Source organism: Esox lucius, chromosome 22 (assembly GCF_011004845.1).
Source record: "Esox lucius isolate fEsoLuc1 chromosome 22, fEsoLuc1.pri, whole genome shotgun sequence".
In the NCBI taxonomy this organism is placed as follows: domain Eukaryota; kingdom Metazoa; phylum Chordata; class Actinopteri; order Esociformes; family Esocidae; genus Esox; species Esox lucius.
The window spans coordinates 20,978,595-20,998,137 of NC_047590.1; the positions used below are offsets into that span (position 1 = coordinate 20,978,595).

Sequence of the window (19,543 nt, forward strand, 5' to 3'; positions counted from 1 at the left end):
GGCAACGGTCTGTTATCAAGAAATAACACGCATTCTGCACTGGAATTCAGTCAATCCATGTTATAAGGGCTAATAATAACAACCTTATAAACTAATTATTGTGACTGAAAAACTGCCTAATATGTAATTACGCTGTAATTATTCTTGTCTGTATGAGTAAAAAAAAAAAAACCTCTTCGAAATGTTTAGGTGCTAGTAATCACATCGGCGCCTCGTGTTAGCCTTTCATGCAGTAAAGTTAACTGTTATGGTGTAAGCACAATGCTTTTTAGTTTCCACACGCAGTCCACAAACACTTGAAAATGCGCACATTTAATACAGACATTATGGCCTACGTGTAATAATATACATGCCCGCTCATTTTAAGATGCCCATAAACATTAATCATACATCTATTTACCAGATGTATTCAGTAATGATAATGGTCACATTTCTAACAAGAAAAAAAAAAAACATAATATGCAACCAAGGCCAAATTATGACAAACGAAAGATTAATTCATTACATTAGTAACTTAATCGTTATAGATCTTAGTGAAACTGAATATAAAGAGATTACTTTCTTACTTTTCCTTGTGGTTCTTAAAATGACAAATTAAATTTGACGTTGTTGCATATTTTGCATCTGGCAAATCTTTTTTTATTCACACGGTCCAGTTCAAAGCCCTTGTATCCAAACGATACTATTTGTGGAGCTCGACTAACCTTACTGTCTGCCACGTTTGGCGCGGTTTGAATTGTGCAGCGTTAAAGGCACATACGCTGATTAGTGGTGCTGATGTCACAACATATAAAATAATTGTATTGCTGTTTGTTTATTATAAGTTCAAGTCATTGTCGAGTCTTCCACTTCAAGTCAAGTCAAGTCTCAAGTAACTTGTTCTCAAGTCGAAGTCAAGTCAAGTCATTTTCATACTTTAATCAAGCAAGTCACAAGTCCTGAAAATTTTGACTGGAGTCAGACTCGAGTCAAGTCATGTGACTCGAGTCCCCCACCTCTGCTAAACAGTACTTTACCATCATCTCACCACTTGTAGTATGTAGTATTTAATTTGCAATTTGAGATCCAGCAATTTCTTTCAATTTACTTAATAGTTCACATAGTGTAGTGGTTAGCTATTCAACTGTCATTGTTTTCTAAAGAAACAAACCAGCCATGGATTGTTTCTAAAGAAATGAACCCGCCATGTTTCAACTAATTGGTTTAACAATGGAAGAGTATACTGGCACTCTGCAAGACATATAGCTCAGTGCTGTAGTGGTTAAAAGATATAGCCTGTCACATAGGATACCCCAGTTCGAATCCTGCGAGGGCTACACCATTCATCCCTTCTAATCGTGGGCCAACAGAACTAGGCTTGCCTCGTTCTTTTTCCTGCTTCATAAGATACTCAATCTGGAGGATACAAAACAGGCCATAAACATACACATGTACTGGGCTGGGTGACTACGCGTGGGCAGGAGCACACAGACAAAGCAATTTCAGTTACTAGTTGATATTTTAGATTTTAGAGGAACTTAACATCATTTTATGGCCCGAGTGTTAAATAACCTATTCATTGAACTTGAAGTTGAGTGGGATTAGTTTAGTCTGCTGCTTCCCACAGATAACTTAGAGAAATGAACCCTTGTGAAACATCAGATAAAATATCTGCATTTGGCTGCTGTATGGTAGTTGTATTTTCTGTAGTGCCCTTAAAATTGTGTGATGAAGTAATAAAGTCCAAAAATGTAATGTTAAACGTTATAGATTGATTCCTAAAGGCCCAGTTCAGTACAAAACATTTTTCCATGTTGTTGATTATATGTTCATATTTTAAAGGGGAGCAACAGACATAATCGCTCCATTCAAATTGCCAAATGCCTCTAAAAACAATTGTTGTAAAAAGTGATCTCATAAATACTTGTGATACCTATATTGAATTGGAAACTATGTTTTCTGGCTCTTTATTCCAGCCTTTTTTATTTGAAACATTTCAGTCACTATCTGCAGATTGTCAGCTTTAATTTTAGTGTATTTCCATCCACATCATGCATGAGTCATTTAGAAATGGCAGCTTGTTTTGTACATAGCTCCCCATCCTAGGGTGCCAAAAGTAAATAAAAGAGATTTCAGATGGATAATCATGTGATTGCTGTTCCTCTTTAATCCAGAGAACACTCTGAAATTCTGCCCTTAGTGGCTGTGGATGCCGGCATTTCTTAATTATAAATGATATATCTACAGATATGAGTGTATTATACACATAGAATTACTCTGCAGTCCTCAAACCCTGTGGTTTAAATAGACAGTTTTTTAATTGAGGCAGCGAACACATCCCAGACACAGACATGCCAAATAGCATTATTTAACTATTGTTATGGGCTTGTTACAAGAGACATACTGACCGGGAAATGCAAAATGAATTACTTGCCCATTGCCAAAATGTGGTTACTGGCAGCTACACAGTAGCTGCCCAAACTCCAGCAAATGTTGGGTCTTCTCTAGCCCAGTTGGTAGAGCATAGTGTCTACAATTACAGTATCAGTGCCACTATGAAAATGTATAAAATGTATAGAGTCACTACTGTAAGTAGCCCTGGATAAGAGCATCTGCTGAATGACTTAAACGTAAATGTTAAATTAATTTCAGTCATGTTCATGTTTCAGTCATGTTCTATCAAATTGTGATTGCCAATTGGCATGATAATTGGCAGTCAAGAAGTGAAATGTGTAACTACAAAGATTACATTAAAACCTAAGCTAGATGGGTGGTTAAAACCCAATGTGTTCTGCCAAGATGCGATGCGTGTTGGCCATAGCCTTCTGCAATTCCTAAACTAAACAAGAACATAAATTGTTACCCTAAAGTCGAAAATCAGAACATTCCTGGTGGTGACTGGTCAAACATGTATGTTCACATAGACCTGGATCACACAAATGAAACATACACACATTTTATTTTTAATTAAGCACCACTTTTCCAAAAAAAATTACCTTTGCCTAACTTTTGTTTCTAAACCTAACCATAAACCTAACCTTTAAGCCTACCAAAGCTTACGGTATTTTTTTTACGTCATTACATTTGGTTTTGAATGTCATGTCAGGACATTTCTGTGAATTTTAGTCCTGAAAAGTTAGGAAAACAATCACACACACACACACACACACAATGCAACCACATGCCCTTGAATGTAGGGGCCCTCTAAAACAAAACATCACATTTGACCCATGCTGTAACTCTGGACGGTGTGAACAATACTCTCCCTGAATATTAAACTAAAACAGCTCAGAATGTAATCCTGCATCCGCTGGCCCATGAAGACTGGTGAAGACAGTGTACAGTGTTTGTGCGATTGTGTGTTGGTGTATTGTTCGTGTGTGTGGGTTTATAGTATATGTGTGTTTACTTCTAGTATGTGTGTGTGATGATGTGGGTGCGTGTATCAGAGGCCAAGCAAATAGAGGGTAGTCCATATCCATCTCCACAAGGCCAGCTTGAGGGATAAGAGGCTTAAAGAAAGGAGAGGGAAATTGGAAAAGCTTTTGGGGAGGAATGCTTCGAGAGACGGAAGAGACGGAGAGGGAGTGTGGGAGAGAGAGGTAGTTCTGCCTGAGATCATATGTGAGCTGATACGTTAGGGCGATTGGACATGGTTCAGTGACAAGAGCCACCACTGTCGTCTCCAGGGGAACGGACACCATAGTGACAGGACAGTCAGTAGACAGACGAATGGATGGATGGACGGTCAGGTGGGTGGCTGGGCAGGTACAAACAGACAGAACAACAGACAGACATGATGGATAAAGACAAGCGGGGAGACAGACATAGATGATGGGTCCAGAACAACAGCCAGACTGAAAGACAATAGGATGGATCCAGACAGACAATGACACAGAGAGACAGACAGACCAACATTCATGATGGATCTAGGCAGACAGACAAAACTGATGGGTCCAGACTGATGGACATGATGGATCTAGTTAAGCAGACAGACAGACATACATGATAGGTCCGGTTAGGCAGACAGACAGACATGATCGGTCTAGCTATACAGACAGAAGTAATGGGTCCTGACAGGTAGACATGATTGGTCCAGTTACGCAGATAGACAGACATGATGGATCCAGTCAGACAGACAGACATGATGGTCTGACAGACAGACAGACAGACAGACAGACAGACAGACAGGCATGATGATCTGACAAACAGACAGACATGATTGGCTGACAGACAGGCAGAGAGTCTGTGTGCCATAGTCCCAGTGAATTGCTAGTTTCTCCCATCTAACATAACATAAAAAGGGCTCAATGAATTGCCTAATAGATGGCAAAGAATCACCTCTAATAGTATCACAGTTGTCCCATTTTGAAATGCGCTCTGTTGCTTGGAATTCTAAATGAAAAGTCTTGTGCTGAGCGTTGTGAGCATTAGCAGTAATTAAGCACACAGTGCAGATGTACCCCGAGGCGAGACTGTAAGAGACTGCTCGCCTGTAATTGCCTGTGATTTCTCAGAGGGCTTGAAGGAGCCACGCGTAGCACCCTAACACCACCAACCTACAGTAGTGACGACACGCGCACGCACGCTTACTCACTCCAGGCGACCCTCTTGACACAGAGTAAGGGGAAAGGGCAAGTAAAGTGCATTCTGGATAATTTCCTCAACAAGCTGTGAGGAGACGTCTAGACACACGCAGTGCGTTAAGGGAGGAAAGCCCAAAGGGTTAGGATTGGGGTTGGGGCGGCTATTTAATCATTCAGAAGCTCCAGGGGTGAAATGGTGAAGCTAATAGCTAATGTTTGAGAAAAGAGTGAGTGTGGAGTGGACCTTAAGGTGGTTGACATGATGAAATAATAATGTGTGTATAGATTGGGCCTTCTTAAAATAGTACTCGTATGTGTTTACATTCAGTCATGTGAGGATGGCATGGATTGCCTGGAGGCTCAACTGGGATGGAGGTAAAAGATGTCTGGCAATGTCTCTTATAATAACGCTCTAAAACATTTCACAGGTTCAAATCAATGTAACATCACTGAAATAGAACTAATACAGTAGTGAAAGAAACACTACTAACCACAGTTGTCATCCTTGGTTTAACAGCACTTTGGGTTGCCACTTGATTCATTGTGAGTGCTACAGCAACACTTTGCAGCATTTGCCTCCGCTTTGGGACACTTGTTATGCGGCTGGTAGTTAATTATGCAGTGGCGATTGAAAGAGGGGCCAGCGTTCGCGTAGCTGCGTCTCCGTGTACATATTGTATGTGTCCCATGCTCGTTAATCAGCCAGACGGAGTGGCTGTGAGGTGACTTGTTACCTTGGAGCACAGGGGGACCAAGCACAGCTGGGGTAGAGCTGAGCTGACAGGATGGAATAGTACAGGATGGAACAGAATGGGCAACTGCAGCTTAGTGCTCCCCTGGGTGTGTGCATGCGTGTGTGGGTGTGTGTGTATAAAATCAGATTTACTATAGATAAATCAAGAACAATAATGCCCTTGTCCAGAGTGTTAGGTTTAATGTAAAAGTTACAATTGGGGTTGGGGTTTAGGGACTAAGTTTAGGGTTAAAAGAAAGAGTTAGTGTTAAGGTTAGGTGTTTTAGGTTACTATTAGGTTGTGGTTTAGATTAATAAATAATTTTTTTTAAAGACTATTAATGTTAATGTTCCAATTTAGATTGTTTGCGTATTTTTGTTTTTTGAGGCAGGAAACCGGCCAATGTGTGTGTGTGTGTCCGTGTGTGTGTGTTTGTGCGTCTGATTATGTTAAAATAATGTCTAACTACTGCCATCTATAGTCAGCTCTCTGCCACAGCACTGGCTCATTGGGTGTGCTTGTGCGCACGTATTCGTGTTTGTGCAAATGCGCAGGCATATAGGGAACATAATCACACGCTGTAGCGGAGCACAATAGGAGATTGAACGAAAGAAAGGGTAATCAACAAAACGCCTGATGGGGACGGAGCGAAAGAATGAGAGAGAGAATGAAAAAGATCAAAGGTGCTTTCTCCAACAAAGCCTTTTGTATCGCCCCTAACTACATTAACACATTTCTTCTCTGGTTGTTTCATGGGCTGCGTCCTAAATAACGACGTGTTCCCTGTTTAGTGCAGTACTATTTTACCAGGGGCTCTGGTTGAAGATGCACTATATTGAGAATAGGGTGCCATTTCAGATTCAGACTCTGCGAAGGGGACTGTGGAGTCAAACGGTTAGGTACAACTTTGCTTTGCGGACAACAAACATCTGAACAACCGCCTTTGATTTGTTTGGTCGATTTGTCGCTTTGAGAGGGTAAAGGGAAAATGTCTGTCACCACTTTGCTTGTTTCACCGGCATGATACCAAATGTGTTGCAATGGGCATTGTGCTTTCGAAGATTTGTCAGAGTAGGCCTTTGAGGTTTTTGAGCTTCATAGATTTTTGCAAGTTTTATGTGTGGTTGCTAATGTGAATTTTGTTCTGCTTCCTTACAGCTGTTCTGCAGGTGTCCATATCCTTGAATAAGGTGGAGCTAAGTGTGGGAGACTCCAAGTTCATCAAATGCACAGGTAAGATGGCTTTAGGTAACAGAACATGCTTATCCATGAAGCCGATCCCACCTCGCACACACACAGCACATCTGACTAGGTAAAAAAAGGCCAACATATATTACTGCTAAACCTTGCCAGTTTCTACTGTTGTTCTTTACAAAAGAGAATATTCAACCAAACTCTAACATTAACCCAACCTGTTACCACACTAAAACCTATGCTTAAGCTTTTTCCTTATGTTTACAGTTGTACTGCAAAGTGGTGACTTTGACCATTGTGCCACTTGGTGGTGTTGATTTAAGATGTTACTCATGTTTTTATGATAACACATGCAGTACAGCATAATTTAAAAAATGTATTCATTACATTCTATAGAAAAACATTTTTAAGTTCATAGGGTTACCAATACATTCAAGTGTGGTTCCATTTAGGTTTATGGTTAAGGCTGTGTAAAAAAAATATTTGAAAAACAAATGTAAAAAGGTTTAGCAGTAATTATGATTCATTTTTTTACCTACCAGATGTGCTGTGTGTGCGTGCGGGTTGGGATGGGCTCTGTTGGGTGGTAGTGGGGCTGTGTGGAACCACCGATGAGAGACGCGGTTGCCCGCCCATTGGGCACCAACATACATCTGGCGCGTACAACACACATTCATCTATCCCTCCAAACCAGCCCCAATTCTCCAGTCTTCATGACTTAGCCATCCTACTGCATCGCCCAGCTCTGTTGGGGGATCTCTAGGCTAGGGGCGCTAAGCCAAGTGCCTGTAGCTCAGTAGGGGGGCTGTGTGGGCTGGAAGTGCCCTGGACCACAGTTTCCTGAACCCCACTGTGTCCCTGTCTTCTCCTGCCAGCCTGGAACAGCATGGAGCTAACAGCTGAGGGACGAGGAGGAGAAGAGCAGGGAGAAGGCGGAGAGGCGGAGAGGCTGGAGAGGGTGTTGGAGGAAGTGAGGGCTTGGGGTGGAGATGGCGAGGATAACCAAGGCCTAGTGAGAGATTCAGAAGGCCCTTGTTTTTTAAATGTTTTCTCATTAATAGAAAATCCATTGTCCAAGAGGGACCAGTTCTAGATTGATTACCGCAGTCGATAGACCGATACCATCATAACATTTTATAAATAGGTTTACCCAGTAGACTACTACTAGTTTGACTTGAACCCAATAGGCTTAATTCTCCCAGTAACATCCATGTGTTGCATCCGTACTTAAAGCTAGGATGGGTTTCCTATTGAACAGTATCAGCAGCATCCCTGTGCCGAGGTGGTCACTGTGGTCTGTGCAGGGCTATAGGCTGGAGAAGGATGTGGTAATGTACAGATGTGGTAATTGAACAGTATCAGCAGCATCCCTGTGCCGAGGTGGTCACTGTGGTCTGTGCAGGGCTATAGGCTGGAGAAGGATGTGGTAATGTACAGATGTGGTAATTGAACAGTATCAGCAGCATCCCTGTGCCGAGGTGGTCACTGTGGTCTGTGCAGGGCTATAGGCTGGAGAAGGATGTGGTAATGTACAGATGTGGTAATTGAACAGTATCAGCAGCATCCCTGTGCCGAGGTGGTCACTGTGGTCTGTGCAGGGCTATAGGCTGGAGAAGGATGTGGTAATGTACAGAATTGGTAGAGAGAGAGGAGAGACAGCGTGGGGAAGAGAAGGGAAGAGAAATGGGAAGCATACATGCTGCATAATGTGCGTGTACCCAACGAACCGCGCTGTTTATTTTGCCTGCCGTTTCTCTTTATTAAAAACTGTATTATATGGTTTCAGTTGCGTTCAGTCAGACGTCACGGCTAAGTGGTGCCTTTCCGTGTTCCACTGTGTCTACCCGCTGGTTGGTTGACGTGTTTGAAATGTTTTACTTCAGGTGAATAGCCCTCCCACAGACGTGCAAACATAGCAACACCGTGTTGGGTTTTACCAGTGTCCCAGGCTTTCAGATGTTTCTTGCGGCATGTTAGCTCAACAGATCCATCTGCACACAAAGCAGAGCCGGCAGGAGATTGAGAAGCTGTGTAGCGTTTCCCTCCTCCTCTGCCCTCAATAACCCAGGATCTGTTTCTCGCCAGGGGGTGTGGTGACCTCTAAGTTTTTGTCTAGCAGCCAAGTCAGTGTGTGAAACGCACATACACACAGCAACTCACAGGGCCAAGTGACCTCACGGTCAGTTCCGAGCCAAAGCTTGACAGGCCTTTGCGGAATAGGTTTGGCGTAGCATGGGGTGGAGAGGAATCCGAGGTGACCGACGGAAGAGAGTAGGAAGGTCGGCAGGTGAGCGTGAGTGTGAGAGGAAGACAAAGACATATAGAGAGCACGGAGGAAGCAGGTAAAGAGACAAAGGAGAGTTCGGTGGCTGTCAAGTCATGAATTTGCTTCAGAAAAGGGAGGCAGACGAGCGGAAAAAGGAATGAGGAAGGAAAAAGGTAGGAGATGATCTAAAGGGTGTAGAGGGAAGAGAGGGAAAAGCATTAGGGTTAGGGTAAAGAAGAGAGCGAGTGAGCAAGAGGGGCTGTGAGAGAGAGTGCCAAAGAGCGCTTGACAGCAAGACGTCATAGAGAGAGGACCGCTGAAGGTGCTTTAATTGTGTCATTCAAGACTGACTCTTTGGATTGCTCTAATCAAAGTACGTGAGGTAGTCCTTGACTTTGTCTGGTGTGCTCGGCTGACGCCCAGAGACTGATGCATTCTGGGAATGGAAAATGATTGAGATTTGAGTATGTATGGGATGTACCGTGTGCATCTTATTACAAAAACTATGGTAGTATGTGCATAAAAGAAACAGACACTCTTGGCAACATACACACATGCAACTAATTAAACTAGTTAAATTATATCTATGATCAGTGGCAATCACACATATACATTCCTCTGTATTTGATAATATATATTAGTATTCTACTTTCTATGACTGTCATTCAGCCCATTGCTCCACAAAACACGGTAGCTATGGTATGCTGTTAGATTTGGGTTTCATTTGTTTATTTGTCCAATAACAGTATTTGACATATCAAATAATGTAATTTGTGTGCTGTCATAGGTGGGATAGCTTGCATTGTGCTTGGTACCGGCCTGAAAGCAAAAATACTACAGTCATTTTCAATGTTTTAAGGTTGAATTTGAATCCATGTGACTACAGTACTTAGTTTTATTGACATCAAACTTAAGTTAATGCCAGAAAAAGGTCTTATCTTCCTCCACCTGTCCCTCTGCTTCACATTCTCCCTCTGCTTCACATTCTCCCTCTGCTTCCTCCTGTCCCTCTCTCTCTACCCGTCCCTCTGCTTCACATTCTCCCTCTGCTTCCTCCTGTCCCTCTACCTGTCCCTCTGCCTCACATTCTCCCTCTGCTTCCTCCTGTCCCTCTACCTGTCCCTCTGCCTCACATTCTCCCTCTGCTTACTCCTGTCCCTCTACCTGTCCCTCAGCCTCACATTCTCACTCTGTTTCCTCCTGTCCCTCTCTCTCTACCCGTCCTTCTGCTTCAAATTCTCCCTCTGCTTTCTCCTCTCCTTCTGCCTCACATTCTCCCTCTGCTTCCTCCTGTCCCTCTCTCTCTACCCATCCCTCTGCTTCACATTCTCCCTCTGCTTCACATTCTCCCTCTGCTTCCTCCTGTCCCGCTCTCTCTACCCGTCCCTCTGCTTCACATTCTCCCTCTGCTTACTCCTGTCCCTCTACCCATCCCTCTGCCTCACATTATCCCTCTGTTTCCTCCTGTCCCTCTACCCGTCCCTCTGCCTCACATTCTCCCTCTGCTTCCTCCTGTCCCTCTACCCGTCCCTCTGCCTCACTTTCTCCCTCTGCTTCCTCCTGTCCCTCTACCCGTCCCTCTGCCTCACATTTTCCCTCTGCTTACTCCTGTCCCTCTACCCGTCCCTCAGCTTCACATTATCCCTCTGCTTCCTCCTGTCCCTCTACTCGTCCCTCTGCCTCACATTCTCCCTCTGCTTCCTCCTGTCCCTCTACCCGTCCCTCTGCCTCACTTTCTCCCTCTGCTTCCTCCTGTCCCTCTACCCGTCCCTCTGCCTCACATTTTCCCTCTGCTTACTCCTGTCCCTCTACCCGTCCCTCAGCCTCACATTCTCACTCTGTTTCCTCCTGTCCCTCTACCCGTCCCTCTGCTTCACATTCTCCCTCTGCTTTCTCCTCTCCTTCTGCCTCACATTCTCCCTCTGCTTCCTCCTGTCCATCTCCTTCTTCCTCCACCTGTGCCTCCGCATCATCCTCTTCCTTTGGTTCTTTCCTTTTTATTACAAAATTGAGCCAGCGATCATTTGAGGACTACAGCTATTGTGATCATAAAGTAACCACAACGCGCACAAATCTCAAGACAAATTACGTTTCATAGATAAGTGAAGTTATTTGGAACATGTTTCAGCTGATTTTGGACCTTACAGTAAAGCACAACCCTACCACTAACACTTATAGCTAGCAAATGAAAGTAACAGCTTGTCGGCCACACATTTGCACCTGTACAGGTAGTCTGACAGACAAACTGCAAAATCTAGTTAGCTATGGCAAGCACCTGTGGCATTTTCCATATAAATAAATAAAATATAGAAGAAACATGAGTTAACACCAAAGTAGTTAGCTGACAAAACGGCTAAACACCAACTCTCATTACGATACTGAGTGAGCAAGCAGCCCTTCAGGATCCATAGCTCGCCTATCAGGTGATCATGACAGGGTTGCTGATGTGGTAGTCACCTGGAATGCAGTTCAATTAATAGGTTCTTGTTAAAAGTGAATTTGCTGAATTTCTTAATACTTTTCAGCCAATCAGTTCTGTTGGTTCAAGATAGGGTTGGTATACAGAGACCATAATTTTGTCTGTATTGTAGTACATATTATGGCAAGAACAGCTCAAATAAGCAACGAGATATGACAGTCCATCATTACTTTAAGACACGAAGGTCAGTAAATCTAGAAAATTTCAAGACATATGAATGTTTCTTCAAGTGCAGTCTGTCAACGCTGACGGGAAACATCTTTCATTTTCAATTCACAAAACCGCAAACAAACTGCAGCAAATAATGATCCACAGACTGAAAGACGAAAAGGGCAACTTAAATGTGGGGCAGCTGCCTCTAATTGGGACCAATCAAATGCGGAGTGCAGAGATGCCTAGAGGCACCTCTGCAGTCAGTCCTTGACAGTGGCCCCCAGGCGCATAGAGATGCCTAGAGGCACCCCAGCAAAGACCTGACACAGTCACAAAAACCATCAAGTATTAGTGTGAAACTGGCTCTCATGAGGACCACCACAGGAAAGGAAAACCAAATTGCTGCATAAAAACACTACTGAAGGACACCAATAAGGAGAAGAAATTGTATTGGGCCAAGAAACATGAGAAATCTGTCCATTGGTCTGATGCAGGGCCATTTGACCAATACGGAGAGTGATGGTGCTGCATCAGGGGACATGGTCACCACAATCACCCAACCTCAATCCAGTTGCGATGGTTTGAGGTGAGTTGGACCTCAGAGTGAAGGAAAGGCAGCCAATTAGTACTCAGCATATGTGGGAACTCCTTCTAAAATATTCTAGTTGACTACCACATTAATCTGGTTGAGAGAATGCATGGAGTGTTGAAAGCTGTCAACAATCTAAAATATAAATGTACTTACATTTGTTTAAAACAGTTTTGGTTATAACCTGTTTCCATGCGTGTTGTATAGTAGTTTTGATGTCTTCAATATTATTCTACATTGAGGAAAAAGGTAAAAATAAAGAAATGTCCTTGAATGAGTAGGTGCATTCAAACATTTGAGTGGTACTGTGTATATATATATATTTTTAATCTGTCTTTGTAATGTAAACAATTGTTTTCCATGCCAATGAAGGCTCTTTGAATGGAATTTAATTGAGAAAGTGAAATAAGTGTAGAGAGACTGAGCAAGATAAGATGGGAGAGAGAAAGGTAGACATAAATGGAGGTAGAGAAGACATGCCACTGACAGCAAATTGATTTCCCAGAGTTCCCTCTTTCTCTCCCTCTACTAAACATATTCATTACAGAGCCTCAACGCCATCGCCGGTCTGTCTTCTTTGCCACACACGCACACCACACACACACACTCACTATAGAAATTATCACCCAATGCACATGCATGTACATTCACACATACACACACACAACCATCCAACCTCCACACACAGACACCTTATTGTTCGCAACATGCACGCACACACTGATGCACACTCTCTTGTTTTTGCTACAAAACCTGCATGCCTCCACCGTCACATCTCTTGATGGGCCTAGCCTCTCCCAGTAGAGTTTAATCAATTGCAGCCATGTGTGTGTTTGTTTGTCTGAGTGTGTGTGTGTATATGTGTGCATCTGTCTAATTTTAGTACCTAACCACCGAAGGAGAACGTCCACACAATAATACACACCTCCAGGGAGTGCGATACCAGCTTCAGTATTTCAGCCTGGCTATATTTGTCTTTCCTGCAGAAAACCAAGAACAGTAATCATAAATAGTGGCAGCCACCCACCTTTTAGTTTTGGCCCAAACCTGTTTATCTTAGTCGGTAGTGTGTTTCATCATTTCAAATGGAAGATTTTTGCATGTGCAGTCAATTTTGAAATGCATTAACTTTTGGAATTATTCAAGGTAATGCTGGACTGTGAGATGGCCTTTGGAATCCTAATATCGTTATATATTTTTATACAGTCTCCAAATATAAAATGCTTCGATGCAGGTTGTATATCACATTCCCAGATTATGTTTTGAATAGGTGAATAACTCATACATTTTGTCAGATTTAAATAGAAATTAAAGAAAAACCTGACCACCCTGTCAGAAATGGTTGTTCCTGGAATCGTATCCTTGTCCTACTGGAACTCAGACATAATCTGTTCCGACACAGTGAACATTCAGACTTGTTTTATAGGATATTGTGTGTTTACTGATGCATCATTGATCACAGTTATTTTCATACATGAGAGAGACGTGCCTAACCTGGTTTTGTTCGATAATTTAAATCAGCACCCCCAGTTGTTAAGCGATACCCTTTTCCTGTTTAACATGAAGTTCGAACAGTAGCTGAAAAAAAAAACACATTAAAAGGGATTCAAGATATCTTACAGGCAATCAACACCACTGCAAATGTCTCACACCACACCGTATCACCCCCCACCCCCCCACAGCTGCCAACACGCATACCAATCACCACCACTGCCCCGTCGCCCTACTGTCTAGCCCCTGACCTTAGTTCCCCTTCCCTTGGATGTTTTTTACCTTTGGATCCCAGGCTTCTGCTGATTGATAAGCAAAGCATCGGTGCTGTAAACTGACATACCCTACCGGGGCGGGGAGTTTATGGCCTTCCGGCAGTGTGATTTACAGGCGGGTGCACCTGGAGTCTGTATATGCCTCTATCTGGTTCTCCTTGTGGCCCTTTTTGAAAAGCACCCCCCCACTGTGCAGCCAAAACTGGAGTTGCATAATAAATGATGGCAAAAACAAGACGTTTGATTACCCTTTGTGTGTGTGTGTGTGTGTGATCCATTTGTACCGAAGAAGATGGTAAAAGTGGAAAATTGTTTCCCAAAATGTTTTTTGGTCAGGTCCCCAATTCGGTGAATGCAATTTCAGGTTCAGGTGTTATGTACCTTCCGGCATTTGTTTTAGAATTAGTTTACATTTTAGGTTTAGGCATTTCTGGTTTAGAGTTTAGAGTTAGGCATTAGCGCTAGGTTAAGTTTATGCGTAAAGGTAATTGAGGTTAGATTACAGCTAGGTTTAGGTCTAAGGAATGGAGAACATGGATTTCTGGTTCAAGGTTAGGTCTCAGATCTCAACAAGGATAGAAAGACTAACTTGTGTCTGCATGTATGTGCGTGATCTACATGCATGTGTGGGCATAAGCAAGTGTCCAAGTGGTAAGAACATTTACTTTTAAGACGCCATATGTTTCCCATCATTTATAGACTTATCATCTCCGTAAAGCGAGAAATGTCATCAAATAAATTCAAGCCTGCTGTTCATGAGTGTATAAAGCTTAATGACGACTGGGCTCTCAGGCAAGGCCGGTGACTAGGACCAGGTAATGGGGACATTGAGAGTCACAATACCCACGACTCCCCATGTCTCCATTACCTTGATACATAGCCATACAAGGAAGAGTGATTCAACCATTACCATATGCATATCCAACTGGCTTTGAGGTCCAGAGTCAAGTTTGTTAGACTCTATCTTAGGTGCATTCAACTCCGGTCCTGTATGGTCTAAAACACTGCTGGTTTTTATGTTTTTCTTTTAATCGGGTACTAATTTGGACCTGGAAAACCAAATGAGTGCTGTTGACAGCATGTAGAAACACGTTTTTCAGATTTCCAGTACCAGAATATCTTTATTTTATATCCTCACAGTCGAACTATGCAAACTTTTAGGGCTGTCCAACCCTGTTCCTGAAGATCTACTATCCCGTACGTTCTCACCAAGCTTAATGTAGCGCACATGACCCTAATAATTAGATGGATGAAATGCTAAGTCAGGTTAGTCACAACTTCAGTTGGAGAGAAAAACTTCAGCATAGCAGATCTCCAGCATAGCAGATCTCCAGCAGCAGGATTGGGCATACATGATCTATTGTAATGTAATGTAATTGCCAACTTTGTGTAGATTATGTATATTCTGATCCATTTTCCTTTCTACCACTAGCAGCACCTTTATACCATTCTCAGCATGTATACATTTAAAGGTGATCAAGATTCGGATTCAATAGTTCGCTTGTGTAAATGGGTTAGTTTGGTGACCAGTGCTCCCGTTACGACCAACATTGCCCTGTCTTTAGCTCAACCGGCTAAAGCAGTCCTGCGTCATTATTCCCACTTCAGGACTCTTCTTGGTGCTATTTACATTTCCTAAACATTATGTATCCTACATATCTGCTAATCAGGGGGCTCCTTTGACATCTGTCCTCTGTTCATTTCCACACCCAGTGATCGGTGAGCCAGTGAAGGTGGAGTGGTTCAACCCCCAGGGCGAGCGGATCGTGTCCTCCCCACGCGTGGCCCTTCACACCGGAGAAGACAGCTCAAGACTTACTATCTACAGGGCGGTGGTGGAGGACGCCGGGATCTACCGCTGCCAGGCCACCAACGCTGAGGGACAGACCCAGGAGGCCACCATGGTTTTAGAGATGTACCGTGAGTCTCGCTCAAACACACAGGAACAGAGGTTAACTGATGTAGGTTTTAGCTTCACACGCTGAAAAACAAAAATAGTGCTGCAGTAAACTGACTGCCTCGCTGTTAGCTGTGTCATCAGGGTTCAAATTCATGTCACTCATGCGTTAGCCCAGGGGTCACTCGTAGGGCCGTGCAATTGGTCAACTTTTTTGCAGATTTTTTGTACTGTCCTAATGTCGATAAACATAAATGTATGACATTTACTCGAATGCCAATAAACCTCATACTATCTCACACATCCATTTTTGATTCTTTTATACTGTCCTAATGTCAATAAATGTAAATGTATGACAAACTCAAATGCCAATAAAACTCAGACACAATCTCACACATCTATATACCAGATCTCTTCCATGTATATGAAATACATTTACATTCCATATGTTGTTGATAGGTATAGTTCTTAGCAAGCAATGCACACTATCATTGGCACTCAAACACCCACACAAATCCCAAACTCTCTTACTTCAGTGAACATCCGAGTCTCCAAAAAGAGCGTCCTGACATGACTTGAGCTCCCTCTGTTAGATCGTAAAACCCTTATTTATGTACGAGGCGACGTCGTACCCACTCGCCCGTTAATGAGCATTGTGCGGTGAACGTTCACTGCGTCGCTGCGGTATTTGTGATGTACGGTACTGACTGCGTGCGAGCGGCGGAGGCAGGCTCTAATCGAATGGGAGCAGGGATCTCCTGTGGCCATCAATGGGACGTGACACACAGTGGAGCTCTACTGCTGGGAGCCATCTGGCAGATGCTCGATTTGAATCTCTGCTGAGGAGTGTGTGCACACAAGTCCATATTCAACGTTTGCCCAGGGGGTTATGAACATCTATAAGTGGCGTGAAAGGGAACAGCACTGGCTAAAATCTACAATTTTGATAGTTCTTAAAATATAAAAGTAAAGTTCTACAGATGAAGTCAAAACTCTTAGAAGTGAAATCTGTCAGTTAGGGTTGCTGTTAATATCAAGTTTAGGATTAGGTGATACATTGACCTATCGCGATCTAACTCCCCAAACACACACACACACCTACAGGCCTCCCCTGCCCTGGAGGGCTATTACGTTTCACAACCTCTCCTCACAGTCCCACTACCACATTCGACATCCTCTCTCACACACCACCTCATTACCGCGGCGCCGCAGCTCGCCAGCCGTATCCATGACAACACACAGTCAGTCAGTCACCGTTTACTGTTTGGCTCTTTGTGTTCAGGAGGTATTAGCAGCTTACCTGAAGGCTTGAGCAAGAGCGTAACGTTCTGAGCACCCGTCTGTGGCGACACCAAATGTGATATTCTCGGTATGAGCTCCAAACCTTGTGAAGGCAGGACACATACTTTGAAATGTCGTGAGCGCTTATTAGTCTTTACGCTCCACAGAAAAGTGAACACATGCACACACCCTGACTGACCTGACAGACCTCCCATTCGCCGCAACTCACCACCTGATGAAAATTGCCTGTGTTTCAACTCAAGATTATAGCTTGGATTTCACAGTTGTTTGTGCATGGGCAACGTCTCCCGCATGAAATGCTATAATTAACCGATCTGCTGAGTAACTGACAGCTACGGAGTTCCCAGAGTTGATCTTTGAACACCAGCCAATGAAGGAGCAACTAAAGCCAGGAGACAGGGGAGGGAGTCAGTGTCTCACCTGAGGGAGCGCCGAGAAAATTGGCATGTCACCCAGATTTGACAGTCGCCCTTGCAGCTCGGTTGGCAAAATTGCGGCATATAAGTTATCACCTTGTTACCAATTTGACGGTGTCAAGTGCACAGTAGGTTACAAGGGAGGACTGGTTTTGCTTACTGATTTTCTTGTCAGGCGGGGTTAAGACAGAGAAAACGGAAAAGGAAAACGAGTAGCCAAAGAGTAAGTGACAGCAACATCTTTCCCATGAATCATAGGGAGGGATGCGAGCTGAGTGATAGAGAAAGTGCTTGTGGGAGTAGGGAGAGAGAGGGGTTATGGGGGGAGTAGAGAGGGGTCAGGGATGACGAATAGAGTGAAGGATGAGGGAGACTGAGATAATGAGAGAGAGTAGCGAGAGAGGGACTGATCGGGGAGAGAGAGAGTTAGAGAGAGACAAAGAGTGAGACAAGACAGCGATGGGGTACAAGAATGAGAGGGCGATCAAGTGACAGATTGAGAAAATGGGAAAAAAAAGAATCATTCACGATCTGCTCCAAAGAACGTGCCGCAGAAAACAACAGGCAGATGAGTGGGGCTGGATGTCGCGTTTAGAGTCGGGAGGATGCGAGGCATGTTGGAAAGCGAGGAGGGGAACAAAAGCTCATTTTGAAGAACCAGCTGACATAAATCACGTCGCAAAATGCTAATGCTCTAGGTTGGGGAGTGATCCAGTTTAAGAGGACTGAAATGAATCGGGTTGTGCACATGATTTATGCACGATTTCATTACGCCACACACAGATGATAGCCTGTCATTAAATACCCGCACCCACACACACACTTAGCAAGTCAATGCCACTCACCAGCAGGACTCTGACTGTACCTGGTCAGTTTTCCTCAGGTGTAAACTATCAACCATCTGCCACTGTTTGATGGACAGGTTCCACAGCTAAAGATTCAAACAAATCATTTATTTGATTACAAACAAAGAATTTGCAATGGGCAGGTTTGGAGGTGATTCATTCAACAGGCTGTGGTATTGTTTATGGTAAATGTCCTGACACAATATATCTCAATCAGTGTTCAGGGTTCCAACCACTTGGTTTGTATTCTAGAATTTACTCTGTACTACCATACTGCACAGTGTACTGTAGCGTAGCCTATGCCAGTGTTAAGGTAGGTGACTAATATATTTGAAACTGACAGTTTCTTGTTTCAGGGTCAGTCCATTTATCACCAATGAATCACTAAATTAATCAGTACATCACTTAATACGCTAGTGTATAGTCAGGTTGAAGTGATGTATTGGGGTGGCATCCATTGTGATACGCTTGTATGGACCTTGGAACATTGACTCATTGTATCTTTGTAGAGTCAGGACACACCTTTGCTGGATTTTACTACCTATGAATGACGTGATTATTCTTCCTGTGTCCAACCTGACCCTACTTCCTGTGTAACAGAGAAGCTGGCATTCCGCGACGTGAAGTCACCGCAGGAGTTCCGTCATGGCGAGACGGCAGAGGTGGTGTGTGATGTCATCTCCTCGCCGGCACCAGCTGTCTCCTGGTTCTACCAGAAGGGCAGTAAGAGCATGGAGATCACTGAGGAGCATTACAGTAAGTCTGCTTAGAAATCAATACAGAAAGAACAATTAATGAGAAAATGCAATAGAGAGCAGGTATATTTTATGATTATTATTTTATTTTTTTACAAAGAGGTGTTACAAAGGGCTCATGCAGATATTCACCCTTAAATAATACAATGTTGAAGCATGCTAGATACAAAAAACTCCTCCAAAGGTAGGAACGTAAGAAGAAATGGAGAGAGGAGATGGGCTCCTACAGTAGCATTGACCAGTTCTCTCCTGGATGTGGCGGGTGGAGATTAGGAGGATATCAAGATATTAAAACAAAGAAATTAGCATCAGATCAAAACATTTGGGCTGTGGCCAGAATTAAGACAGAATCTAGAGCATCAAAACAAACAGGTGGACTTTTGGCAGGCATGACAGGATGAGCTAGGGGCAGTGACAGCAGGAGTTGTCAGTCAGTATCTAGATCATCAACAGCAGCTAGTTAGACTTGGAACATTTTGGATCAGACCTTAATAAGGTCCACCAGGACACAAGAGAAATTAGAGGGAGCATACCATACACAAAATCCAACAGGATAACAGTTAAAACGGAGTATATGACATC

At 43.4% G+C, this 19,543-nt stretch overlaps 1 protein-coding gene across 7 annotated transcripts in view; it reads left to right on the forward strand.

Annotated features, from left to right (window-relative positions):
• The window catches only part of LOC105019665 (neural cell adhesion molecule 2), a 436,025-nt gene that overhangs the window by 309,689 nt on the left and 106,793 nt on the right, over nt 1–19,543 (forward strand). For all 7 annotated transcript variants that reach the window (XM_020042073.2, XM_020042077.2, XM_020042074.2 and 4 more), the window contains exons 2-4: nt 6,458–6,532; nt 15,460–15,666; nt 18,807–18,962. In XM_020042073.2, coding sequence (XP_019897632.1) covers nt 6,458–6,532; nt 15,460–15,666; nt 18,807–18,962 — 438 coding nt within the window. The remainder of the gene's footprint in view (nt 1–6,457; nt 6,533–15,459; nt 15,667–18,806; nt 18,963–19,543) is intronic.